The sequence below is a fragment of the Amphibalanus amphitrite genome, unplaced genomic scaffold (assembly GCF_019059575.1).
Source record: "Amphibalanus amphitrite isolate SeventyFive unplaced genomic scaffold, NRLGWU_Aamphi_draft 000039F_arrow, whole genome shotgun sequence".
Classification (NCBI taxonomy): Eukaryota; Metazoa; Arthropoda; class Thecostraca; order Balanomorpha; family Balanidae; genus Amphibalanus; species Amphibalanus amphitrite.
Genome location: NW_024881535.1, coordinates 711,128 through 737,785, shown reverse-complemented (window position 1 = coordinate 737,785; position 26,658 = coordinate 711,128). Strand labels below are relative to the sequence as shown.

At 47.9% G+C, this 26,658-nt stretch overlaps 2 protein-coding genes and 1 non-coding gene across 8 annotated transcripts; 2 read left to right on the top strand and 1 right to left on the bottom strand.

Moving 5' to 3' along the window:
* Positions 1–611: 611 nt before the first annotated feature.
* On the bottom strand, positions 612–4,245 carry LOC122374066 (zinc finger protein 354A-like). Of its 2 annotated transcripts, none has more exons than XM_043352585.1 (4): positions 4,203–4,245; positions 2,963–3,673; positions 2,708–2,769; positions 612–2,540 (listed from the first exon to the last, which is right to left on the bottom strand). In XM_043352585.1, the coding sequence occupies exons 2-4, from the start codon at positions 3,624–3,626 to the stop codon at positions 1,062–1,064; spliced, it is 2,205 nt and encodes a 734-aa protein (XP_043208520.1). In that variant the 5' UTR covers positions 3,627–3,673; positions 4,203–4,245; the 3' UTR covers positions 612–1,061. The 2 variants fall into 2 exon arrangements, with proteins under 2 accessions (XP_043208520.1, XP_043208529.1); XM_043352594.1 differs by having other exon boundaries at positions 2,963–3,167; positions 4,203–4,234.
* Positions 4,246–4,796: 551 nt separating this feature from the next.
* Positions 4,797–26,442, top strand: LOC122374037 (far upstream element-binding protein 2-like). 5 transcript variants are annotated; one of them, XM_043352551.1, is made up of 10 exons: positions 4,797–4,957; positions 7,478–7,553; positions 8,252–8,809; positions 9,098–9,228; positions 19,037–19,159; positions 20,511–20,828; positions 21,221–21,452; positions 22,899–23,242; positions 23,736–23,937; positions 24,342–26,442. In XM_043352551.1, the coding sequence occupies exons 1-9, from the start codon at positions 4,868–4,870 to the stop codon at positions 23,904–23,906; spliced, it is 2,043 nt and encodes a 680-aa protein (XP_043208486.1). In that variant the 5' UTR covers positions 4,797–4,867; the 3' UTR covers positions 23,907–23,937; positions 24,342–26,442. The 5 variants fall into 5 exon arrangements, with proteins under 5 accessions (XP_043208486.1, XP_043208502.1, XP_043208479.1 ...); XM_043352567.1 differs by having other exon boundaries at positions 4,799–4,957; positions 21,221–21,350; XM_043352544.1 differs by having other exon boundaries at positions 4,799–4,957; positions 23,733–23,937.
* Trnae-uuc lies at positions 20,300–20,371 on the top strand. The gene has a single exon. It is a non-coding gene; the product is annotated as a tRNA-Glu (tRNA).
* Positions 26,443–26,658: the final 216 nt, after the last annotated feature.

Sequence of the window (26,658 nt, the reverse complement as noted above, 5' to 3'; positions counted from 1 at the left end):
CCGATTCAAAAGTAATCAGGAACCGCCTGAAATTCTTCGAGTCAGCACTGCTACCCCATCGACTTTCTACATCTACAGATCCTGGAATCTAGATTCTCAAACACCAAGCTCCACCTGAAGCTGCACTACCGCACGCCCAATGCCTGCACTAACGCCACTGTCACTACTACGAATGAATCTTAGTCTTACCACCCTGCTCCGGCCCACCCCGTGTGTTGCACGCTACCCGTGTCAAATATCCTCCGAACGCACCGAGGTGTACAAAACCCTCAGCCACAAACCGCGACCGAGACCGCGCACTGTTGGGTCAGGTTACATATACCACACAGCGGCGAAAGGGGGCGGAAAGAGGAAAAAAGAGAGAAAGAGGGAGTGAGAGGTAGCGAGAGGGAGGAGATAGAAACTATCTCATCTAGAATTAATGATATTGGATGGTGTTTATAGCCTTACCGATCGAGAGACATTTCTAAAATGACGAGAAACGCGCTGACATTATTCTAATTGAAATCAATCGTGAATTGCATTGCGTCGAACGCGATGGAGATTTGAATACATTAAATAGCAAGCTGGAAATATATGTCGGTGCGCATAGAGAGACAAATTAAATATTATAAAAGTAGGTTGGTATATTTTGAGTAAAAACACGGGCTCGATTAACATAAATAGCAGAAAGCTAGCTCTCCAGAAAAAGACAACAAGCTCTCACAAAAGTAATGTGGCCACTGGCCAGTAAAAGCCGACATTTAGCATTATGACGTGACATCATAACAACACCAATTACACTGCTTCGAAGTAAATGGACGCAATCGTTAAAACCATTGACCTGCCTACCACGAATGTGGAACACTTCACAGCCAAAACCACCATCACAAGATGTTGTTGGTTTTATCATCGGAAAAGAAGAAAAATCCTCGTCAGACATTAGCTAAAACAGATATGTAAAACCTCCCTGACCACGTCATTTAATGACCCAATTAAAGTACCGCAATAAATCTCCCTGAACATCAATAGAACTCCATCGAAACCTCCGTGCACTTCTGCTACCTATCACATGATAAGACCTACCGCCACTCGGCAAGACCCGGCTGCTGCTGCTTACCAGTTTCCTCCATCAGGTGGGTTTTCACATGACGATCCACCTCTTCCCTGGAGGCGGCCTCCAGGGAACAGAACGGGCATCGGTGCGTCTCCGTCGGAGCCAACGGCTGTAGCTCGTGAAACATACCTCCGCCGTCATCGTCCAAAGCAGCGCCACCGTTCACACTACCCTCAACGGCCCCACCTTCCTCACTGAGTGTACCTCTCTCCCCTCGCTCACCAGGTAGCGGTGTGAAAGACTCAATCACAGTTACCAGGTTGGTCGTCGACGGTTGTGCCTGTTGTAGAGATGTCTGATGTGGCGGCCGAGGAGAGGTGTCTTGCTCACTCAAAACAGTTATTGTCTGTGTCACACGCGGACCACTTTCGGCTCTTTGAGGCGGCGGAGGCGGAGGCGGAGGCGGCTGAAGCGGTGGGGGCGGCGGCGGGGGAGGGGGAGGGGGCGGTTGAGCCTCGACCCGATGCGTCTTCATATGTCGCTTCAACGGCGTGGCCTGCGCGAAAGCTCTCGGACATATCGAACACCGAAACGGCTTCTCTCCCGTATGTCTCCTCTTATGAGTCGTTAGAGTCGTCTGCAGGGAAAACCTCTGCCCACATTCATCACACTCGAACGGCTTCTCGCCCGTGTGGACTCTCTGGTGATCTCTCAGAGCGGACGCCAGACGGAACGAGCGCCGACACACTGGACAGCGGTGCGCGGGCGCGCTGGGGCCGGCGTGACGGGTCTGGTGGCGGCGGAGAGTGGTGGCGCGCGTGAACTGCAGGCCGCACTGGTCGCAGCAGAATGGCTTTGTGTCGTGTGCCCGTCTGTGTGCCTGCAGCCGGGCCTCGTCCTCAAACGCCTTAGAGCACCGGTCACAGCGCAGCCAGGCGGTGGAATGTTTCCTGGCGTGAGCGTTCAGGCTGCTAGCGCTGGAGAAAGTTTTCTTACACGTCTCGCAGCGGTATGGCCGCTCGCCTGTGTGCGCCCTCTGATGGATCACCAAATCACTCCGTTTCCGGAACCGTTTATCACACTGCAAGCACCGCACGGGTTTCACGGCGGTGTGCGCCTTTCTGTGGGAGGCCAGCGCCGCGGCCGAAACCGCCGCGTGCCCGCAGTGGCAGACGAACGGCCTCCGTCCGGCGTGTCGGTTCAGATGTGCCTGGAGGTACGACCGGCGCACAAACCCTCTCGGGCAGTGCGGGCAGGTGAATGGACGGTCGGTCAGGTGCGACATGACGTGCCGCAGGGCGGTGGTGCGGTCCCGCAGTCGCCGCTCGCAGATCTGACACTGGTACGGACGATCCTGAGCGCGGTCTACGGTAAGAGAGTCCAGGCTGCGACGGTGTAGATTCGCCTGGCGGCGGGACGGCGAACTAGTGTCTCCCGCGGTGGACACCAGAGGCGCTGCGGTACCGGTCGGCGGCAGTGGATCGTCCGTGTCAGAAAGCTCATCCTGTGGGGAACGGCACAATGATATGAACGTCTGAGTAGCACTAAAAAATATGCAAGAGCAGATGGCATGCTGTTAACAACAGTGTCAACATCTTGTTAAAAGCATAATCAGTCTGTACCATATCTAAGTTAGGTGAGATGACATGCATTTTGATGCTAATTGCTTACTTCTTCCTCTGAGGCATACTTCTGTGCTGCAGCATCTCCTGTTGCCCTGAGAGGTGAGGAATCTGGAACATAATTCAAAACTTCACTATTTCATAAAACATTTTCATAGGCAGCAATTTCTTTCAACATTTAAATAAAAGCCTATGCTGTCACATAGTGACAAAGAAATGCTAGGTAAAAATGATGGTTGAACTAGAACTAAAGTTGGATATAAGTTATTTGAAATGAAAAAGAGAGCTGAACAAATGCACATACCTGTTTCTGTGACATTCTCCAAAAGATCAGTAGCAGGTACTGATTCATCTTGATCTGCATGATCAAGTGATCCCCCTGAATGTTTCATCTCCTCTCCTCCACTTTCAATGATCAAATTATCTTGATGTTCATCATCTGTGACAGGAGCAGCAAGCCTAGCCACCTCACACTTTATGAGCTCTCCACTCTGCCCAAGTCCAGCATCCTGCTCACTTGGACATGGATCATCAACATCCTGCGCTGAGGTGCAGGGGTTCTGCACTTCATCCACAGGGGCGCAGATCACCTGTTCCGCTGCCCGCTGCCAGTCCTGCTGAGCAGCCTTCTGGACATGCCTCCTCTGCAGCTGAGAGAGCTGTTCAGAAAGCTGCAGCTCCAGCTCATCAATGCTCACCACCAGACCAATACAGGTGGAACAGACTGAGCAGGCTTCATCACCCACAACAAGTGGAAGCAGTTGCTGAAGCCGTGTCAGCATTGGGACACCAGAGTGTCGCAGTGGTTTGTCGTAATTCACAAGGTCAAGGTGGGGACTGTCTACCGCAGACAGGCACACTAGACAAAGGGTTGCTGTGTCACATGGTTTGTAAACATCACATGAGCTGAATTCCAGTGACTCTGGGTATGCTGCTGACCCCACAGCAGCTGATACAGAGCAGTCCATGGTGTGTTGACTATCTTGGCATGCTATCACTATGAGCTTCACAAAACCTGTGGAAAAGGAAAACAAAAAGGAGTAAAGCAGCAATAATATTCAACTGCCGGTCCCGTAGCTCAGTTGGTTAGAGCGTTGGACTCCGCGTGGTGAGAGCACGCGTTCCCGGTTATGACAGTCCGGGTTCGAAGCGCGACGGGCGCTTGACATTTATGGGCCTCCTGACAGGTATGGTTGCGGTTGGTGGCAGGCCGTAGCCAGGCGAAGTCAGCGAGGGGACCGGCCGTGCGCGGCTTTGTGCGCACGTTAAACTTTGGACTCTAAATTCTGCCATAGAATCGGAATTGCGCGATCGGAGGGTCGAGGGCAGGGTCATCGCAACAAGCTTCGATTAGTGGTGGCTCTGTCCTTGTGAATCCTTCCCATCAAAAAGGTTCGGACTAAATTTATAAAAAAAACTGCAGATAGTTTGAAAACAAGCTGAACAAAAGTCAGAGTGGACCAAAGCGATTAATTTCCATGTTTGAATGATATCACAGTGTACTTAATAAGTTAACATAATGATAATCACGGTATCTAGAGAACTATGATAATGGTGCTATTCCTCATGGTTTGTTTGTATCTAGCTAGGCTATGTTGATGTAGCTTTGCATTTTTCTCACATTTTCCTGCGTTCGATAATTCTCGGACGACGAAGATTATACGCCGTCCAGCCAATCCCGTTCAAGGTTAGTGGGGGCTCGGCTGCAGTTATGGAGCGTGATTGGCTGGACGGCATACAATCTTCGTCGTCCGAGAGACATCGAACGCAAAGTTTCCAATTTTTTTGACGCTAGTGCGCCATATATGTATAAAATATATATCATAATCTATTTCTATCTGGATGATGAACAGATAAAATAATAAATGAACTTGTCAAAAAGTCAAAAAAGGAAAAAAAATGGTAAAAAATAAATTCATCACTTACCGTTTCAATTTCCATTGTGATTTCACCTCTCACGAGATGACAAAACTGTGCAAGGCACACAAATCAAAAATGTGGAGGGATTTGCAACAAAATTATTAGGTCACTTGTAAAACAGCATCATTTGGAAAACAAAATATCGGAACAAGTTTTCTGTGTTTGAATCTTTATATCTATTTTCCCAGTACAAATAGAGAAGCCAGCACTAGAACCGAAAAAAATCGTCACATCCGGTGCAGTGACGCGTTTCGCGCGTGCGTGCTGCCGGCGTCGTCCATTTTGCATTATGTCTGACTTGGCTGCACAACCGCTGCAAAACTCCGGTAACTTTTCTCAGAGTCCCGCGTTCGCTGACGCTCTTCAGAGAGCCAAGCAAGTGAGTATTAATTTCATGGCTCATTTGTTTGATTTTTCGATAGAAAACAAAGACCGGTCATGAATGGCGCGATCTGGACGCCGGCTGCTTCCGGTTTGAGTTGCCCTTTTATTGCGGTTGTTTTTTATTTGTTTGCTAGTAAATATTATTTGCGTGTTGTCAGCAATGTAAAAATAACGGATTTGCTGTGGCATGCCCCTCAAAATGGTTAAAACATGCTTCAATTTTTTGCGCCATAAATGGCGCGGAATCATGTTGCAGCTTTATGCTTATGCTTATTGTTGCCTGTTGTGTCTAAACAATATTTTTCTTGTTAATTATATGCACGCCTGTTGTCATGATTTTGGGAAGTGTGAGGGCTTTAAAGGGACCCTCCCACCTTCAAAAAAGTTAATGAATTGGCATGAAAGTGATGTCGCTCGGTTCAGAAAGAGCGAAAACGAATTTGTACCAAATTTCATCGAAAAATATTCACCGGATTTGAAGATATTAGACTTTTACTTTTGTTTACTTTTTGGGATCTCCGCTGTTCCTAGCGACTTTATTTGAAAGTGCGGCATTTGTTGCGCGCAAAGCAGCATATACCACCGCGTGCTACCAAACGTTTTAGTAAAAGATTTAAAAACTGTTAGACCTCCGCTGATGTCACAAATTCTAAGGGGGCATACCAATGCATTAGCCCCTTAGAATCCGAAAACTGCAAGTTTGAAATTCCATATCTCCGAATTAAAGCATTTTTCGATGTTGTGAGTGCCCAAACCGGTATTTTCAGGCCATGGCCACCAATTTGGCTATCTCAACTCAAAACTAATGTTAAGGTGGGATGGTCACTTTAAGGGGCAGCGTGCTTGTTGTCATGGTGGCGCTGCTCGGAAAGTATTACATAGGTACTTTGCATCATTTAAATATGTGACTGAGTATGCATATTTTTTAATTGAAAAAAAAAACTGAATGAAAAATTATGGATAACCAATTTATCATCTCCTTTGATTGGCAATTTTAGCAGAATTGATGGCTCAAGCCTGATAGATCAGTTGGGGAAACTACGAGGCGAATGTCAAAAAAATTGATTGGTCAATAAATGGACTTTTGATGACCATATATGAGCATAAATACAGCCCCCGCTACTAAGGGTGAAAAACGGTATAACAAGCCGGTACTTGCGGTATCGCGTCCACTTATTGGAGAGAAAAGGCTTCCATTTTTCACTAGGAATTAGCGTGATTTGATTAAATTTGGCGAATTGACTCGAAAATGGCGATAGGAAAACAGCTTTTCTGCAGGTTCTGGGCGTCACAATCAGCTGGCCATTCAATAAATGGATTGGTTTTATGAAAGAAAATTGTTAAAAGATTTAATTTAACTACAATAAACAAAAATATTTAATTCTAAAATAATAACTTAACCACAATTAGAAAAACCATAAACAAAATAATAAAAATAATGACATTTTTAAACCACGGTACTGCTTACATTTTTTGGCGCGTCTGTTTCAATCCGCCATATTTGCCAATCACAGTTTGACCTTGCGTTGTAACTCTGCAATTTAGAGCCGCCAGTTAATTATGCACCGGGTGAGTGTAGGTCTTGTGTGGTTAAAAAACATTCTTATGCCTTATTTTTTCATTTGAATGCTAAAATTCATTGAAAAGATTAAGTTGTCTGATTTTATGACCATATATGGTCATCGCCCCGCCCACTCCAGCCGCTGATTGGCTAATCCAATTTTTGTTTGGCTCCTCGTAGTTTCCCCAACTGAGATGCATTCAACATACAGCCTTGAAGCTGCACGCAATGCCTAAAATTGAGCTGTTAAATAAATGCCAGTTATTTGGCTCCCCAAAAGGCAGAAATCTACTACATTGGAACACCCCCTTCCCTGCCCCACCTGCTCAACAACTTTTTTGTGTCAGGTGACCCCAACCCAACACATGCAGCTAGATCCATGCTTAGGTCTGCTCCCAGTCCCACAACTTCAAAGCAGTTCCCACACCCCTGCCTGCTGCTTTTATGCAGGTTTAGGTCAACAGTGTAGCTTTACCATTCTTCTGGTTACTTTCTGTTAACGTGTATTGCTGTAAATTTATGAAGTTTTTAAATCATTTTATTTCACTCAGTTTTTACCACTTTATGCATACAATGAAAGTTATGAAACCACAAGACCAATATGAAACAGTTTATATCAGGCTAGCATACTATGTATATGGTGTTACTGGGGACTGAGGTGAACTATGGTGGAATGCTCTGAGTTTTAATAAAAAAAAACATGCAGGAATCTGACTTCTCTGTAAGGCTTAGATTAGAGAAGGATTGTTCATGCATATGCAAGTGTAACAGCTTTGGTTCTTTTCATGGTATGGTAATTCCATAGTAATGGTTGCTGATGACTTCTGGCTTTTTTGCAAGATTTTTTTTTTACTGCTTTAGGTGCATTTAGTAAGGCTTTATTGGTTTCAAGCAAGAATAATTTCAAAGTAGAATCCAACTTTTTCTGCATGTACTGATTTATTTTAATTTCAGATTGCTGCTAAGATCAACCCTGGTGCTTCACCTGTTGGACAGAAGAGGCCTCTTGAAGGAGACATGGATGGTCTTGGTATGTAGTGAGAGTGACATTGTAATCTGTGGTGATGGATATGCAAGCTGGTTTGTGATTGTCAAGCAGCTGCAATGCATGGTTGATTGTGTGGTGCAATCATCTGATTGCTGCTGCAATAGTATGCTATCAGTTTAATGGGCACAATCATGGTTGATTAATGCTCTATGCTGCTGATCTACAATCATCTCACCCAAAATAAATATTTTGTGATGAGTAGGAGTAAGGACTGTGATGACCACAGTTTTGTGGTTTGATAATATGGAAGGAGTCAATTTTACAGTACTGTATTGCATCCATTTGATGTTTAAGGTAGGAAATTATTTTGATGGATTATGTTGAATTTTACCATAGCATTTGCTTCCAACTGATGTAATAGCAGATACAAAAAAAAACTTAATCTGGGCTTTATAGTTTATACTGCATTCAGGAGGCAGGACTGAAGTGGTCTGTCTTTGTGGTCCTTTATTTCTCTTTCTCTGACAGGAATACTAGAATAAAAATAGCATGAATGGTTCGTACTACTTTTGTAATCTACTTCAAAACATTGGTATATATGTCAGTCAATTGTCGCCTATCAATGATGTAACAAGAATGTCAGATGTTGAATTAGCAGGTGACTATGGTTTGGAAATGTTTGTGGGAAATGCCTGTTTGCCTCCCCTGCTCGACAGCTCTGACCGGCGCGCCTCCGCCAGGTCCCGACGGTAAGCGTCCGGCAGGCCTGGGCGGCGACCAGTTCGGCGCCCCCGGCGGCGGCATGCCCCCGATGGGCGGCGGCGGCGCGCCGCCCATGGGCGCCGGACCGCCCATGGGCATGGGCGGCGGCGGCGTGCCTCCCATGGGCATGGGCGGCATGGCGGGCATCCCCAACATGGGCCTGGGCGGTGTGGAGACGGAGGAGATCAAGATCCCCGACCGGATGGTGGGACTGATCATCGGCCGCGGCGGCGAGTCCATCTCCCGGCTACAGACGGAGAGCGGCGCCAAGATCCAGATGTCACCCCAGTCCATGGACGGCAGTGTGGAGCGCACGTGCACACTGACCGGCTCCCGGCCGGCCATCGAGCGCGCCAAGGAGCTGATCGACGCCATCGTGGCGTCGCGCGCCAACGAGACGGGCCGCGACCGGATGGGTATGGGCGGCGGCGTAGGAGGAGGAGGAGGCCCCCGGCTCAGCGATATGATGGGCGAGCAGCCTGGTCAGAGCACCTCCGAGATGATGGTTCCCAGCTCCAAGGTCGGACTCATCATCGGTGAGTTATAATGCTCAGGTGGACTCGGGATATCAGACAGTGTGTATATGCTCAGCAGAAATAACAAACAGTACTTGGTGCTGCCATTTTCTCCTGAATGGTTGATATTTCATGACATTTATTGTGCTGAGTTCGTAAATTTGTGTAGATTATTTTAAACATTTTAGCAAGATTATTCTTCTGCGTCACAAAATCATGTTTCTGTACGTCTTTTCAATTACAACAATATTGTACATTTTCCTTTACGCTCGTCGGTCAGTTGTTACAGCTGTTTTCCATTTACCACAGGCAAGGGCGGCGAGACGATCAAGCAGCTGCAGGACAACAGCGGCTCCAAGATGGTGGTTGTGCAGGACGGCGAGTACGCCAACGCGCCCGAGAAGCCGCTCAGGATCACCGGAGACCCCAAACAGATCGAGGTGAGCTGCAGCCGACGAGTGAGGGTGGTCGATGGGGCGTGAGCGTGGACGGAGGTTTGAGAGTCTGACTGTGTGAGGGTGTTTGAGTGGGTGGTTGACATGCTGTGTGCCTGTGAAATATCTGGCTGCGTTAGGAATAGATGGCATGGGGTTCATCTTGGCTCAGTGAAGTCAATCCTCTTATGGGAAAATTGGTTGTGAGAGTCCATTCAACTACATTGAGCGCACTAGGCTCAGCCCAACTTTGTGCACCTACTTTTTATGAAGTAAAAGGCAAGCATTTGTTCCCGCGCCCGGGCCGCCGGCCGGCGTCTGTATATGCCCGTCGGCGCGCTCCCTCTATGGGCGCCAGACTATCAGCCGGGAGGATTCGCTAACGCCACAAGCTGCCCGTGAGGGTGGCCGGGAGTGGAGTTTGATAGTAGCCTCACCGACAACCGGAATTTTGGGACGAACGCTGTGTGTTGAAATTCGTTAATCCATAATCCTATCAATCCAGCATATTAAGTCTTCCAGTACACGGACAGCGCGTTCCTCTACTCGTATTCATTGCTCTCACCGTTAAGTTATTCTCTCGTTCGTGTTAACCCTCGCCCGCACATGGGGGGGGGGGGTGCCACCCCCCCCCAGGTAGTCTTTCTGCTCTGCACTCAACATTTTTAGAGCTAGAGGGCTGATTTTTCGTATAGCTGTTCCTCTATCCTTTCTTGATGTCCACTGAAAATTTCGAGTTTCTGTGGTTTTTGGTTTCGGGGATATGACCTTGTTTTTCAGGTCATGTCATGACCCAAATAGCCAATTTCCAACATCTTGCGTTGGTTATGGGCCTTGTGAGCTTTTGGCACCTTGATTTCGGCCTTTTTTGCCAGTCTTAGCTCCCACCTATCATGGAACATGTTGTTTGACGATGTACATATGTCAAGGTCAGGGTCAAGGTCAACCTAGGTCATCTAAGATAATTGCGTTTTAGGCAAGCGGAATTTACTTTTTGTGAAGTTTTTTGACTGCATTTTTGGTAAGGGCTTCTCAGACAGGGTTGGATAAAAGCCGGCTTAAATTGAATTTATGCCAGCCAGTGGTTTAAACCGGCTTAAACCGGCTTAAATTAATAAAAACCACCTTCAGTCAAAACATCTACTATAACTTATCTTGTGGGTCAGTGTACTCGTTGGTGACTGTGCAGACTGCAGAGTGCAGGAAGTCAATGCCGTGTCATTTTGTATTATGTCAACATGTTGGCATGTGATTATGTTGACAATCTGGTCAGTAGGTAACTAAGCTAAAAAGCAAAGTAGGTATAAGGCATAAGCACATTCTAATCTTAACATTCGGTTTACCAGTTGAAAGTCTCACTTTATTTTACATGTAAAATGTATTCTGACCAATCGTCTTGGGACTGGGCCAGTAACTTAACCCGCGCCCCGTAGGGGGGGGGCCGAAACGGCCCCCCCCCCTGTCCTTTTCGGTCGATATCTCCTAAACGGCTGGAGATATCGCCACCAAACTTTCAGGACCCCTCCGGGCATCAATTTTACACATTGTGACCAAAAATTTTCCAGAGGCTATGATAGGTTGGCCACAAATGACGTCAGAGTGACGTCATGTTCTATCATTTTCGACCGAAAAAAGACCTTCGCGAGAAGACCTGTCAGGACTACAGCTTTGAAGATACAGAAAAATGATCAAGACATAAAAGGTGTAGAATTGACAGGGCTACAAAACTGCTATCTCGAATTTTTGAAATTTTTGAGTTTTGACCCCCAAAAATCAAAAAAACATTTTTTTGGATAAATTCGCCAAAAAATCCAAAAAGTTTTTTGAGTTTCGAAAAAACCGGAATATATGTGATAGTGCCTACCATCTTCTATCTACATACCAAATTTCAGATCGATACCTCGTTTTTTGGCCAAGTTATAGCGAAAAAACTGTTCAAAAATGATGACGTCAAATTTTCAAACTCAATTTTTGGCAATTCTAAAACTCGTAGAGCAAAACGAAGACCACCATTAGACTCCCCGTGACGAGCTGCATCGAATCGATACCCATTTTATGCAAAAATATCAACTTTGAAATTTGACCTAATTTGACCTGACCTTGACCTGACCTTCACAAAAACGTGACCTAGGCTGGCCCCAAAGGCTGCCTAACCCACATAATTGCATTTGTCATGTAAAATGGACCATAAAACATGTATCACACGACACATTCATATTGTGACCCCGGTGACCTGACCTCGCTGTGACCTGACCTGGTATCAGTGACCTCAGATAGCAAAGTATGTGTTTGGCGAACAATGTACCATCGATGGTTTTCAACAAATTACCAATTTACTCGCTTTCACAGCACATTTCTTGAGTTGCCTGTGAACGGTGAAAATCTGACCTTTGACCTGACCTGTGACGTCATCGGTTTGACCTAGGTCAATGAAATTTGGTCACAAGGTAGTTCCCGGGTGGGGCTATCGAACGCCGTTTGAATTTTGAAAATCGGCCGGTAACTTTCCGAGATCTTAGGGGGGGCCGAAACGGCCCCCCCCCCCCCTACGGATGGTAGGGTCCGCCGGTAGCCCTACGGGGCGCGGGTTAACCCGCGCCCTGCTGGGGGGGGGGGTGTTTGAACACCCCCCTTGTGTTTTTTTGCGAATATCTCAAAAACGGGCCGTTTTTGGTACACCTTATCATACATCAATTCTACACATGTTGTGAAAATTTCAGACCAAGGTCATTCAAGGTCAGGTCACGAGGTCACTTGAAGTGACCTCACCTCATAAAAAGTTTCAATGTCTGCCATAGCTACACCGAGTGACCGATCGCATTGAAACTTTCAGCGATTGATAAGGGTAACAGTATCTATCAAATGTATATCTCGGAATTTTGATATCGGTGACCTAAGGTCAGGTCAATTTTGCGACCTCCCCATTATAAGTCAATGGGAGAAAATTAAAATGCGCCTCTTTTGGACGAAAGACATTATAAACACTCCCAAACACTGAATTACAAGTGGTTTAGACACACTGAACATGAAAATGGTGTCCGTGACCCCTATTTATGCCCCTGAGGTCATCTCAGGTCACGAATGGTGTCTATCAGTTTTTCGCAAATAACTTTTGATAGAGGCATGGTAGAGCGGTAAAAACGCCTTAGATGTGCTCGGCTTGACGATACGGATTGATTGATATGCAACATGACCCTTTCCGGTCAGGTCATGACCTTGACCTGAGGTCAAATTTTCAAGTTGACCTTTCAAGGTCAAGTTATAGTTCATTCGATGCGTCTTGACGAGAGGAACACGATGCCGGTAAAAGTAAGCTCGTACAAGGCTTGGGTCAAAAGTTATTGCAGAAAAACTGTTTCCGAAAAAATCGGTTATTTTTGCAGTTTTTGCCCCCTGCAGGCAAAACCGTTGACGTTAGGTCAAATCTGAGAGAATTACTCAGAAAGGGCGTTAATAGGGCTATCGAATGCGCTTTTCCGAGGCGCTGTAGCTTTATTGGTTCCCGAGTTATGCGTTGGCTTCCTGGAAATTGTCGACATTCGACCTGAAAATCGGCGAAATTTTGCCTTCAATGACCTCTGGTGACCTGACCTTTGACCTGACCAAAAAAGTGACCGAAGTGATTTCTTCATTATTTTTGGCGCTCTTTCGAACGCCGCCTTCCGCGTATCGCTACGTGGCCCAGGAGCCGAGTTAGAAGGGGGGGTGTGTTCAAACACCCCCCCCCCCTCCAGCAGGGCGTGGAAATCCAGGACCCCCAGCCGGGCGCGGGTTAAATATTTTTCATGGTATCACCCTTCCTGTGATTTTTTTAATTGCACAGGAAATAATTGTAACAACTCATCATTTATAAATCTGCTGGAATGTTCCTATGTTTTTTTTTTCAGGTAGTGCATGTTGTTTTCTTGGTATAGCAGTGTCCCTAACTAATCACACTTATTGTTGTTTTTACATGAACTTTGGAGCCTATAATGGTTGCCGTGCTGTCAATTCCTTTGTTTAGTGTCACTGACTGCTTAAGCAATAGACAGTTCCCTAGTAAATAGGCAATGTTCTGTATGATAGTTCTTAGGCCTTACCATTCACTGATCCTTGCACCATGCATTTGGCATTAGGTCATGTTTGCTACAGCTTCTCATAAAATTGAAATTGGTTTCTTTATTGAAGCTGTCTCCAAGACTTTTCATTCCATGAACCACCCATGTAAACAACTAGTTGTGTAAAACACTGCAAATCAAAATAAAGATTTGATACAGGGTGATACAGATCAGTAATGAATGACATCAAGTTAACCCCCAGGGGAAAAAACATTACAAGTTAGCATGTATAATTGAAAGGTGTGTATAGAAAATGTGAAGAGAAGAAGCAGTTTAACCCAAGTGATGTTACGACAAGTTAACGGAAGTGGCATTTATGTTGTATGTTATGTTGGTGCACACTGGTTTAAACCGGGGTGGCTTAAATTAGTTTATGCCAGCCGGTTTAATCCTTGGATTAAACCGGTTTAAACCGGCTGCTGGCATAAATTTGCCAACCAGACATGTGCATGGATCCGAGAGCTGGATCTATGATCTCAGTGGATCTCTCGACAAAATAGAGGGGTTGGATCTATGATCCGAGTGGATCTCTCGACAAAATTCAGGGATTGGATCTATGATCCGAATGGATCTCTCGACAAAATTTAGGGGTCAGATCTATGATCTCTGTGGATCCAGCGGGCAAAGATTTGTGGAGGACCTATGATCTGTATGGATCTCACGACAACATGTAGCCAATGAAACCCTTATCCTACATAATTGTACACCTTACAGTGCAATACAATTGAGAATTGTCACTTGTGGACACGGTTAAGACCAGTTTGTAATCATTAGGTATCATCATTAAATTTGAATTTAAATCAACATTTGTACTACATTTAAAATAAACCAAGAGCATGCACATTGCTACTTTTTGTGACCAATTGTAACTTTTTCATGACAGCACCGTAAAACGGGGCGACTTTGGACAGTTTTGAGACTTATCGGTGAATATCTTGAAAACTACTGTAGATAGAAATGTGAAACATGGACTATTTTGTGGGCTGAGTCTGGCCTTATCCATCCATGGTGTCAACAAAAAATTAGGTATAACCATTTCCCTATTTTTTAAAAAAATGTCTGGTGTTCAAAGTCACTATGCAATGGGGTGACTTTGAACAGTCTGTGTTTTTCATCATTTATCTCATTAGGTGTGCAATTCCTCGTGCCGGTTGGGGTGGCTTTGAACACCCTGATGCTTTTTAAAAAAGAGGCCAAAAACAATTTATACCTCCAAAAGTCCTTCTGGGGGTAGTACTCAAAACAAGGCGAGCTCATCAAGCAAAAAACACAACTTCTTGTAACAGTCTCTGCTGATGAATCAAACACCATATTCACAGAAATTAGCACACAGACAGTGAGTAAAAAGAAGCATCTTTCATGGCAAACACCTTACTTACTCACCTTAACACTTGCATAGGCACTGTGGAGCAACACTCACAGGATATGAAATCACTCGATTCAACTCAACTCAAGTGTAATGCATGCACTCGACTAGGTCTGTGCATGAAATACACCTGAGAACACCTGAGTACAGAGTATCCTTGGACACAGTTAACACTTGACACCCGACTTAACACCTTAATACTAACACTTAACCCTATTAGTGGCAGGCTCCTGGCTACCCCATATTAGTGGCAGGGGGGGGGGGGCTGTTTACGACCCCCCCTTGATATCTCGAGATCTAACCGGCCGATTTTCAAAATTCAAACGGCATTCGATTTGGCTCAACGAGATCTACATTTCTAAAAAAAATAAAATTAAAAATGTCAATAGGGGGGTAGAGGGGGGTAAAAACGGGCAAATTGCAGATACATTTTAGACTGTTTATCACGGCCAGGTTTCTGAACCAATCTTAACGCAACTTTTGCCGATCGATAGAGAATGAACCAGGAATTCACATGGATCCTAAAAATATGCATTTTCAAAAATCATAGGCGGATACAGATCATTGAGATTGGGGGTACACAAAAAGTATAGTAAATAAGGTTTTTGTTGGTACTGTTTCTAAAAAGGGTGGCAATGGTCTTGTTATGTTACAATTTTCTTATGAGAGAACGACTTAAATTGTATTGGTCATGCATAGGCGGTGTCAGGGCACCTATGTTGGGAGGTAAAAAATAACCCCCCTTTTTGGACGCCTGGATCCGCCTATTATAGCAAAAACGTGTCAAAAGAGGATGCACAATAACTTTGTATATGTTATCACATGATACCTTTCATTCACTGTTCGTAAAACTGGTGCAGCATCGTGATCTTCGCCCAAATGACTCGCTTCACGAATAGGACCCCCAATTCCCAGTGCTCTGGAGCCGCCCCTGGTAAAGTTATGAACTTGAAATTTTCAGGGAATGTGCCCAATTTAGTTTTAGAAAAAGTCAGAAAATTTCAGCATCGTAGCTTCAGCGGTTTCGGAGATATTCCCGAAAAACCTGAGGGGTGGATAAAAACAACCCCCCCTGCCACTAATAGGGTTAACACTAGGTTACACCTGCTAGCGTCAGAACACGTCAGTCATGAGTTTACCCCAGCATCAGTTTGTATGGTGAGAGCTCCTCACTCTTGAAGTGGAGCCTGCCCCTCCTGTCCATGTCAGGCTGGCTTAGCCTGCACACCAGCTGGTCGATCTCTGTTACATCCCTATCTTGCTTCTCTGGCCAATGTATGCAGTGTATGCAGAATGTATGCAGTGTATTTCGGTAGGGTTACTTTGAACAACAAGTCTTTTGAACAACAAGTCAGGCATGCATGTCACCGGGGCTACATTGAACACGTTCAAAGTCACCCCAGCGAAGTTCCAAAAATGTCATGCTTTTACAAATCCCTTCACAGCATTGGCCATGCTCAAGCAAGCTAAAAAATTATGATGGGGCAATATAGGCCAACCATCGAGGATGGCAAAAATATGTCATTCCGTTCCATGACCATAATGACTAGCCTATGCCATATGAAAGTTTACGGGTATATCTCAAAAAGCTAAAATCATTGAGTTAGTTTTTGATTTTTTACTCCTGTGTACTAAGGTATATATCTTCCAATATGTCATGTACATTTTCAAAAATGTGCATTCTTATCTAACAAAAAACATGGCTGCATTTATAATTAACATTTTTAAGATATTTGTGATTCCCTCCAAGAAGTGAACGGCGTTCAAAGTCACCCGGAAGTTCAAAGCCACCCCAGTTTACGGCACTGATAACAATCTTATCAACAAGCTACAGCCACTTTAATTCAATGAACAAACAGTACAGAGTACAGACAGATGCAGTGGCAGCGGGGCACTGCAGATTTTCATTTTGGTCCCATTCTTTCCATGCAACGCCAGTAGGGCTTATGTTAAAATGCCAAAATCTATGGGGGGCACTGTACCCTGGTGCCACCCCCCCCCCCCTGTTCCGTCGCCTATGGACAAATGTTAGGAAATCAAACCTGGAAGCCAAATAGGTCAGTTTTGTTAAAAATAATCCAGCAATCCAATTTTGCCAGGTATGAAATCCCAATCCAGAATGTTGAAATGAGTATGTGCAACACAATTTCGATTTAGTAAGAATAGCAACCAACCTCTAATACTTACCTAAAAAAATTACAAGTTCAAAAATGGCATCAACGTCTTCAGATTACCTACTTTTGGCGCTTTTGGCATCGTGCCACGTGTGGTGCCATGCTGTGCTTTCGTTATGAGAGAGCCTCCCAAAAAAGACAAACGAAATTCACAGCCCACGTTTTGGTAATATTGTTTTATTACGTCATTATCGTTTGACCAATGAAAAATCTTAATTTGACTAAAACCGTAATGATTTCTAAAGATTCCCCGTAATAGGCCCTTCAAACTAATGACGTAAGATATTGTGATTCTTTTGAAAAGTGAATAAAATAAAGATGCAAGGCACACAACCGGCTCAGGGCCATATAATACCGTTTCAGCTTACGTTTACGTCATTAAATTCAACGCTACAAAGATGATATTCACAAACAATCGTATCGTAAAATTATGTGAGGCAGAAAAAAATGAACATACTTTTGAAGAAACTCCAGACTTTTGAATTTCCAGTTTGATTTTTTATTTATTTTCATTATACTCGAAGGTAGAACGCTTAGCTCATTTGTTGTTTGAAATGACGTCACGAGTTCTATTTAGATACTGAATAATCATTTTACGGTAAATATCCAAGGCAATTACAATTGATGTTTCGCTTCCCATCGCTTCCGCAGGCTGTTGAATATTTTTATACTTTTGTTTATCCCCGCGTTCGATGTCTCTCGGACGACGAAGATTCTACGTCGTCTGGCCAATCCCGTCCAAGGTCAGCGGGGGCTCGGCTGCGGTTATGGAACGTGATTGGCCGGACGGCGTAGAATCTTCGTCGTCTGAGAGACATCGAACGCGGGGTATATCTCAGTTTATTTTATCAAATATTTCTTTCAATAGATTGAAATGCCTTTAACTAACCAAGCCACATGTGTCAGTATCATCTTTTATTGTTTATCAATCAATTGTGTTAGCTGGAAACTGGAAAGCCTCACATTAGACAACCATGAGGCCCTCATGGTTGTCTAATGCAAGATTGTCTTATCAATATCATTATGTAGATTCTAACATAAATTGTGATGTGGTAGGTAATTAGTAATGTATTGTTCATTAGTCATTACTTTGACTTACCTCTATGTTAATTGTTAATGCAAACTTTTCTGTTGGTATGTGAACAATCTTCATGTCACTCAATTCTCTCAAGTTGTGACCGTCATGAGCCTCCTTTATTTTGTATTCTGTATAATGAAACTGGATGCCTTTACTAATATGGCCTTTGTATAAGATTGTTTGTTTCTAACCATACTTTGGTATTCATAACTTCTTATGAAAGAAAGTTGTTAACATTTTGAGCACCTATGAGCTATGATCCCAATGGATCTCACGACAAAATTGGGGAGCCAGATCTATGATCCGAGTGGATCTAGCGACAAAATTGAAGGGTCAGATCTATGATCCCAGTAGATCTCTCGACAAAATTGAGGGGTTGGATCTATGATCTGAATGGATCTCGGATCGGGATCCATGGGATCGGATCTCAGATCCATTTTTCCGGATCCAAGCACATGTCTGTTGCCAACCCTGTTCTCAGATCATGATTTCATGCAATATGGACACAAACAATCGGTGCACACATCAGTATACAGACAGACACACACAGACATACAAACACATATAATTGACCTTGACCTAACTTGACCTGAAATGACCTCAGCAGCAAAAACCTGGTCGGGTAGTGTGACGAAGAGGTTCTAGCTGGCTTGGCACCAGAATACGGCATCGTCATCGGTATATGATAAGCAGTGCACTTGATATCCAACGGTGACCCAAAACAGCACCATTTTTTAGTTTGACCTGACCTGGAAGTTCAAGGACTGACCTGAGAAGGTAAAACTGGGTATCATTGGATTTGTCTCTTCCCAAAGAATCTTTTTGGTCTTTACCGCTAAGCTCTATCTCCAACAGGAACGAAATGGCGCGGGGGGGGGGGTGGCAACCCCCCCCCCCCCCATGTGCGTTCCAGGATGGGAAAATGGCATGTGCGGGCGAGGGTTAAAATGGACATTCCAACCTGCATTCACTCCCAACCTTTCTTCCCGTTTTAACATTTTGCATAACGTTTATAAGCTCCAGCCTCCAACATTCCTCATTATTTTTGATCACCCACATAGCAGGAGAAAAATAACGTGCCCCCTCGTTTGTCCCACAGCGTGCCAAGCAGCTCGTGTTCGACCTGATGGCCGAAAAGGACAACTACGGTCCCGGTGGCGGCGGCGGCGGTGGCGGACGCAACTTCGGCCGAGGCGGCGGCTTCGGCACCACCTCGCAGGAGGTACGGGTCGGGGAAGGTGTGGGAGATTTGGGGAGGGAGATGGGGAACCGTCTGAGTTCTGGGTGTCCGGCTGGAGGAGAAGGGTGCAGTGGAGTCAGGCTGACGTTTTGGAATCAGATTGTGTTGTTTAACAGTCTGATGTCATAAGCTAAGCATTTTGCGTAGTATTGTTCAATTTGATGAGGTAAAAATAGTGAAATCACAGCTGGCATTCTACTTCCTCAGCGCTTTTCGTTCGCTGCCTTTCTACTCTCCCTCCCTTCTGAACTCTGTGTGCCACCATTTTGGTCTGCCGGGGCTGTCTCGGTCCGGTCGGACGGCCGATATTATCTCTCCCCTCCCTACCGCCTCCCGCCTCGGTCGGCTAGAGGGGATGGGAGGAGGAGAGAGGGACGGACCGAGGTGAAACGGACGCTCCGCGGCGGCGGAGGACCGGCCCCCCAGGACCAGTTATGGCTCCGGTGGAGCAGAGCGGTCGTTGACACCTGCAACCGGTCCTTATTAGGGGGGGGGGGATGGTGGGAGCTGAACGCGAGCGGCGGGGAAGGGAAGTATGGGAGAGCACGTTAAACTGCTTAGTGTAAGGGATCTGTGTGGAGCAAGATCAGGTTTTCGGCCTGGAACTTGCGCGGTCTACTGAAGCCCCCCCCCCCCCTCCCTCCCCATAAATGTAGATGCCTGATATTTGTAATGCAGATAGAGCCAGATTTCCGACCACAAGTCTTCTGGTACTCTACCCCTGCTATATCAACCTGATATGAATCTCGCGTGTGTACGAGCTTGGGCTCGAATACCTGAGAGTGGATTCAGTACATTACGATTTATCATTTATGTATAGTCGACTACAGAATGATGTTCCACTCCTCAGAAGCTGTCAGTTGACCGGAGCGCTAAGTTGTGCCGTTTATCACGCAATTAAGCGTGTCGACTGTCGATTGTGAGCATTGGGACATAGCTATAATTTGTGAACTCAGCCCGTGTGATGCGGCACAGCCTGCCACTCCAGGCAAATAATTGCCAGTGGAAAGTGGAACATCATTATGTAGTCGGCTATACCGTGGTATGCGTCATCAGTTTCATAGCTCCGCTCACTCCACTGACCACTAGGGTGAACGTTTGATCGAGGGATGGGTGGCGTGGTCCCGCGTGGTCTAGTGGCTAGGATATCTGGCTTTCACCCAGAAGGCCCGGGTTCGATTCCCGGCGCGGGAGTCATTTTCGCTGTACTCTCAACCCTTTCACCGAAAATGACTGCTTTCCTGGACGGCCCGACGCATCGCCACCGGCTCATGACCTCACACGCCTTCAGATCACCGTAATCCGACCTCTGACCTGACCTCTTTCCCCTCAGGTGACCGTGCCCCAGGCGGCTGTCGGCGTCGTCATCGGCAAAGGCGGCGAAATGATCAAGAAAGTCCAAAACGACACCGGCGCCAACATCCAGTTTCAGCAGAACATCTCTGGCCGTAACGAGCGTCTAGCCACGGTCACCGGCACGCCGGACCAGATCGAGCACGCTAAGGTCATCATCAACGACCTGATCGAGAGTGTGATGAAGCGGGACCAGATGGGAGGCCGCGGCGGCGGCGGCGGCTGGGGCGGCCCCGGTGGACCGGGGGGCTACGGCCGCGGACCAGGCGGTCCCATGGGCCGCGACGGAAAACCAGACGTGAGTATAACACGCGACGGTGAAGGGGTTGAGTGTTGGCAGTGTTCGGAGCGCTGCAGAATATAGAGCCAGATTTCCGACCACAAGTCTTCTGGTACTCTACCCCTGCTATATCAAACTGATGTGAATCTCGCGTGTATACGAGCTTGGGCTCGAATACCTGAGAGTGAAGCCAGTACATTACCCTTCTTATACCGCGCGTTACGTCTGTCAATTTCGTAGCTCCTTATTCGACTTTGGTAGATAACATGAATAGGCTATAGCTGTCGCTTAGATAGCTTAGCTGTCGTTTAAGAACAACTATCGTAAGATGCTGTCACTATGAGTGATGTGAACACTGCCTGGTGCCCGCTCCCGGTCCGCTGTGTGACCGCTCCTCTCGGTGCCGGCAGATGGGTCCCGGCGGGCCGCCGTTCGGAGGGCCGGGCGGCCCGGGCCCGGGCGGACCGTACCCGCCACAGGGCTGGGGCGGCAACTTCCACCAGCCGGGCGTCTGGGGCCAGCCGCAGCAGCCGGATCCGGGTAAACAGGGCGCCGGCGCCGACACCGGCGGCTGGAACAGCTACTACGGATCTCAGTACTACGGCGGAGCAGGGGCCACCCCGCACTCCCAGAGCGGGACAGGTTAGACGCGCCGGGCGCACTCACATGCACTGACAGATACACAGGCAGACGCAGATACAGAGATACACAGGACAGACATAGACAGGCACACGACACTTACGCAGACGGGCAGGCAGGCCGACGTGGCTAACTGGTACCACAGATGCTAGCCGCGCCGGGCGCACAGATACATATAAAAACACAAACGATAGACAGCTGCAGTGACATATGGATGCAAATTTAGGATACACTTAAAAGTTGTAGGGACAAAATAATCGTTCAGAGGAATGACAGTCGTAGGGAGCAGCCTGAAGCGATTTTCGACATTTTTCAACTTTGCTGAATACTTTCCCACTGTTCCGTCCGTAAAATGCACAAAAACACAAAGCAAGGTCAACAACGTTCAATTAATAGAAGCTTTACCTTGCCCTCTTTCGTAAAAAAAGTTGAGAATAAAAGGAAAAAAGTTAAGTTTTTTTTTTGTCCGAAAGGTCATATACACAGTGCACAGTACAGACGCACCAATTCCATATTCATTTAATGGCATGCGATAGAATGTACATGTACATAAATCGAACAAGTCAAAAAAAAAAATGTACAGCAATATTGCCTAACCGTAAATAGTTCACCCGAATAACACTAGTCAATTTCTCCCCCACGCTCTAACAGTACGCAAAAACTGCTTTATGTAGCGCCAGTCTTGTAGTCCAGCTAGTTGAGGCCTCTATTTCTCTTCTCCTTCTCGGCTATAGCATTGTCGATGCTGTCTCAGTTGGACGATTCAGCCTACAATCTAAGAAGATCAGAAGGCTGGCGTGGGGCCTCGGGCGATTTACACCGTGGCTAGTGGATGAAGGGGCAAATAGCCGTTTCTTCGGGCATTTTCTGGTGTTCCGGCTGGCGTGGGGTTACAACATCTTCGGTCACCTTTCCACACCGAACTGGGTTGGTGGGTTGGAGTGGCGGCATGGGCCTTATTGCATCATTGAGGTAAGTGTAAAATGTCGGCTCATCTTCCACCAGTATCGACTGGGTATCGTCGGCTGCTGAGGCCTCCAAAAAGGTCAGTTCTTTCAATGACGTTTCAGTGTACTGTGACCTGTTCTTGGCGTTCGTGTCGCGGCAGAAAGTAAGTGCATGCACGCGTGTATCCGGCATTCGATTTTTGTTGTCGTGTATTATTGTGTTCTAAGGATGTTTTACAAGGGTTTGTCCTCATGCTTAATTTATCTGTCTCCGCTCCTACATTCATTCATCGGCGTTGCACTTGTAAATCTGTCCCGCTTTGTAAGCTTTTAGTTTTGTTTCGTTTTACTGATTTGCATGCGTAGTATTTATATTTCGTTCAGCCTTCGCCGTTGACGCTCAAGTCAGTGACCTGAATCGCTCTCATTTTCTCTCAGTTTACGCACACCTCCCTCTCCCCCCTCCCTCCTCTAACTCGGCTCTCTCTCCGCACCCCGGCAGTGAACCAGCCGATGAACCCTGGCGGCGGCGCGCCCGGCGGCGGACAGCCCGACTACAGCGCACAGTGGGCCGAGTACTACCGCAGCATGGGCATGCACCGCGAGGCGGACGCCATCGAACAGCAGAGCAAGGCCAAGGCGGCCGGCGGCGGCCCGATGCCCGGCCAGCAGCCCCAGCCGCAGCCCCAGCAGCCGCAGCAGCAGCAGCAGCCGCAGGCGCAGCCGGCCGCCAACGGGGCCGGCGGCGGCCAGCCCGACTACAGCGCACAGTGGGTGGAGTACTACCGCTCACAGGGCATGATCGCCGAGGCCGAGAAACTCGAACAGCAAATCAAATCGTCAAAGGTGAGTGGGAGCGGCGGAATGCACGTCCGGTCTTTCGCCTCTCTCTCTCTCTCTCTCTCTCTCTCTCTCTCTCTCTCTCTCTCTCTCTCTCTCTCTCTCCCTCTCTCTCTCTCTCACCTCTCCCTCCCTCCTTGCTTTCTATTTTCTCCCGCCCCTATGTCCCCTATGCAGAATATAGAGCCAGGCTTCTGACCACAGGATTTCTGGTACTCTACCCCTGCTATATTAACTCTGGTTGAACTCGCTGGTTTCTGCGTCACAGCGGATGCCGGAAATCTAATCAGAACATAGCTACCACAAATTGAAGTCTTACGATTGTTCTCCAGATGTTTGATAACCATCGATTAGCATAGTATGTTATGTTGGGGCAGATTTTATGGGTGTTTGTGGACGATTTGAACTGATTGCCTTGTGTTTTGTTCCATGCGGTTCCTCTGTCTTGTTGCTGTATTCTGCGCGCCGTTATAACGTCTCTCCCCTCCGTTTCCAGCAGGCTCAGGGCGGTGCGCCGCAGCAGCCCCAGCAGCCGCAGCAGCCAGCCGGCGCTCCGGCCGGCGGCGGCTACGGCCAGCCCCAACAGTACGGCGCCTACGGCGGTGGCTACGGCGGAGCGGGCGGCTACGGCGGACAGTACGGCGGGTACCCCGGCGCAGGAGACAACTAGGCGCCCGGACCGAGACCGTGACTTTGTGACGGTGAGTGATGATGGGGTGGGATGGGTGGAAAGGTAACGTAACGGGGAGGAAAGTAACGTAACAAGAGGCGGATGAGGGAAGTTTACGTGCAGCGTGGGCCTTGTTAGAGTAATTGGATGGGAATTAGGGGTGGGATTGGCAGTCATGAGGCCACGCTTTGCTTGATATCTTCAGGGGTTTCTCGTCGCGAATGAACTGTTCGTATTTGTGTGTGCGGGCGGGAGGGACAGCCACAGCGGCCGGCGCCGTCCGTCCTCCGGCCTCCTCTGGCGCAGCAGAGTCGGGCACCGCCGCCGGCCTATCGGTAAGTGACCGCCGCCCGCCGCGGCGCGGCTCTGACCCTCCTCTTCCAGGCGTTCCAGGCCCGGCGGCGCCGCTATAAACCCTGTTCACTCTGCTTTCAGATTTGCCACGTGTAGCCCTGATCGAAATGAGCGTGCGTTCACTTGTCTCTGCTGAGGTGTCATTGTTGGTGTGTGCCGCTGAGAAGGACAGACGGCCGGCCGGCCGGCCGGCAGCGTCACCGGCCGCCTCCCATCGTCACATGCGTGTGTGTATCAAACTGTACAACTGAGTGTCTGGACGCCGCGCGTACGCTGCTGCTATGTCGCTGCTCTGCTACTGATCGCCGCAATGTTCCGTTTTTGTTTAACTTGTCGCCCACTCGGGAGCGGAGCAGAACCTTCGGCGCGGCGGCTGCGGCTGCCCTGCGCCACGGGAGAGAAGGGGTGTCCCAGCCGGCCACAGACTGAGGGACCGCCGCGCGCCGAGCGACGAAGTTCCAGCGTGGTTGTCGGGTGCCGCCGCTAGCTATTATCGTTTGACTGGTTTGGAGTGAGTGCTGCTCGATTGTCGACTGTGCAGGATGCCGTCCTCTGCCAGGGTGGAGGTCGGTGCGGGGTGTTGGGGGGCGTCAGGCATGTCACCCGTGTGTGTCCTTTGGTGTGGACCGACCGGCCTCGGCCCCGACATCCCGACAATTCCGAGGCGTCGCCTGGGCCATCTCCCGCCCTCCCAGACTTTGTGAATCGTCAGCAGGACGGCCGCCGGACTCGTATCGGGTTCCGGGTGGCCAGGGGGTGTGGGGATCAGACATTCGCCCGTCCCAGGCCTTGTTGGACAGAATCCCCACCCCCTGCCCTACTCAGAGAGGTACACGGGTGCTGGACGGTCCCCGACATGTCTGGTGGAGTGCCGTATATCGTGTCCACTCGTCCGTCTGTTCCAGAACTCCGGGCTGGTCGACGGCAGGGCCCGGTAAAGTATGTCACGTCGCATTGTTCCATCTGAATGACACGTCACTCATAAAAACCGTCACTGCTCATCCAAAATGCCCCCCTGCTCGTCTGAAAGTCGTCTGCTTGCCTCGCTATCTGACGTTGAAACACGACAGTGTTTTCCATGGTTGCTGAATATTTGAAAATCGCCAGTGTTCGCCATGCCATGAACTGTTGCTGGTGTCCAATCGCCACTGTTTGCTGATTTCCAAAATCGCTGCTGCCTGCCCCTATTCGCCACTGTTCACTGGTGTCCAAATTCGCCACTGATCTCGTGTCCAAAAGTCGTCCGTTTGCCAATCGCAAATCGCCACTGTTAATGGGTTCAAAATCGCTATTGTTTGCCATTGTCCCAACTTGCCTACTGTCCACTGGTGTTCAGATTTGCTACTGTTCGCTAGTGTCCAAATTCGCTACTGTTCACTAGTGTTCAGGTTCGCCACTGTTCGCTACTGTTCATACTCTCTGCTGTATTCCAAACTCGCTGGTTTCCTCTATAGTCAGGTACTTGCATTGTCCCCTTCTCTGGCTCTGTAATTGCTCCTCTCCCGTGTACGTAGTCCCTCGCTGCATGCCCCCTCGATCCTGGCTCCGGTGTGGGTGTGTGCCGCACGGGCACGGCTAGCTCCGAGCCTGGCTCACTGTCTGAACTCCGCCGTTTGTCTGTCTGTCTGTTGACCGATAACCGACGCCGAGCACATCTCCGGAGAGAGAGAGAGCGCCCGCCCGCGGCACAGAGAGCGCGAGAGAGAGCCAGGGGCGCAGTGGCCACCGGCAGGCACCCTGCACCCGTCGCCCGGTCAGGTAAAACGGACCGACTGTCCCTAACTCCGCCTCCTGCCGTCCCAGGGTTCGTTGGACTTGTGTCGCTCCTGTGTATGTAATCAGCCGTGTATATTGTGTCCCGTGACCTGACCTGACCTGATCCCGATGTGTGACCTGGGGTGAGGATGACATGCTTGGCACCTGACAACCACGCTCAGACGAGGTTTTCTACGGTCTTAGCTCGAATTCGTGTCTCTTGGAATGTAATTGGCGTGTTCGTTTAATCAGTGTAACAACCATTGTCGTCGCTTCATGCATCTTGCGTATGTTTTCGACCGTTTATTTGGAGTCTTTCATACACGGAAATTGTAATTGCCTGTTTATGTTGGTCGTTGCTGGGTAGGGTTTGCCTTGCGCGGAAATACAGGAGGTTCTTTGGTAATAAAGCTCCATCACGACAATATTCCGAGTTTTCGTGACTGAGAAGGCGACCGTGCGTTGTCATTGGCACTGTAATATATCAATACACTTGTGAAGAGCTAATGCGTGTTTTTGGTTCCATCCGAAGAGTGAGCAGAGGTGAGACCATCTGCTTTCCTTTGAGGGGAGGGGGGGGGGCTTGGAGCTCTGTTCGTGAACGAAGATCAAAGCCGGCGGTAGCTAGCAACGGGTGATATCC

What these genes read in the sequence shown, in the direction of transcription:
- LOC122374066 (XM_043352585.1), bottom strand. Translation starts at nt 3,626, where the DNA reads ATGGACTGCTCTGTATCAGCTGCTGTGGGGTCAGCAGCATACCCAGAG. An exon ending in GGAGAATGTCACAGAAACAG is followed by an intron (nt 2,770 to 2,962) that starts GTATGTGCATTT and finishes ATTATGTTCCAG; the next exon opens with ATTCCTCACCTCTCAGGGCA. An exon ending in AGTATGCCTCAGAGGAAGAA is followed by an intron (nt 2,541 to 2,707) that starts GTAAGCAATTAG and finishes CGTTCCCCACAG; the next exon opens with GATGAGCTTTCTGACACGGA.
- LOC122374037 (XM_043352544.1), top strand. Translation starts at nt 4,868, where the DNA reads ATGTCTGACTTGGCTGCACAACCGCTGCAAAACTCCGGTAACTTTTCT. An exon ending in CTCTTCAGAGAGCCAAGCAA is followed by an intron (nt 4,958 to 7,477) that starts GTGAGTATTAAT and finishes TTTTAATTTCAG; the next exon opens with ATTGCTGCTAAGATCAACCC. An exon ending in GCACTCCCAGAGCGGGACAG is followed by an intron (nt 21,453 to 22,898) that starts GTTAGACGCGCC and finishes GCACCCCGGCAG; the next exon opens with TGAACCAGCCGATGAACCCT.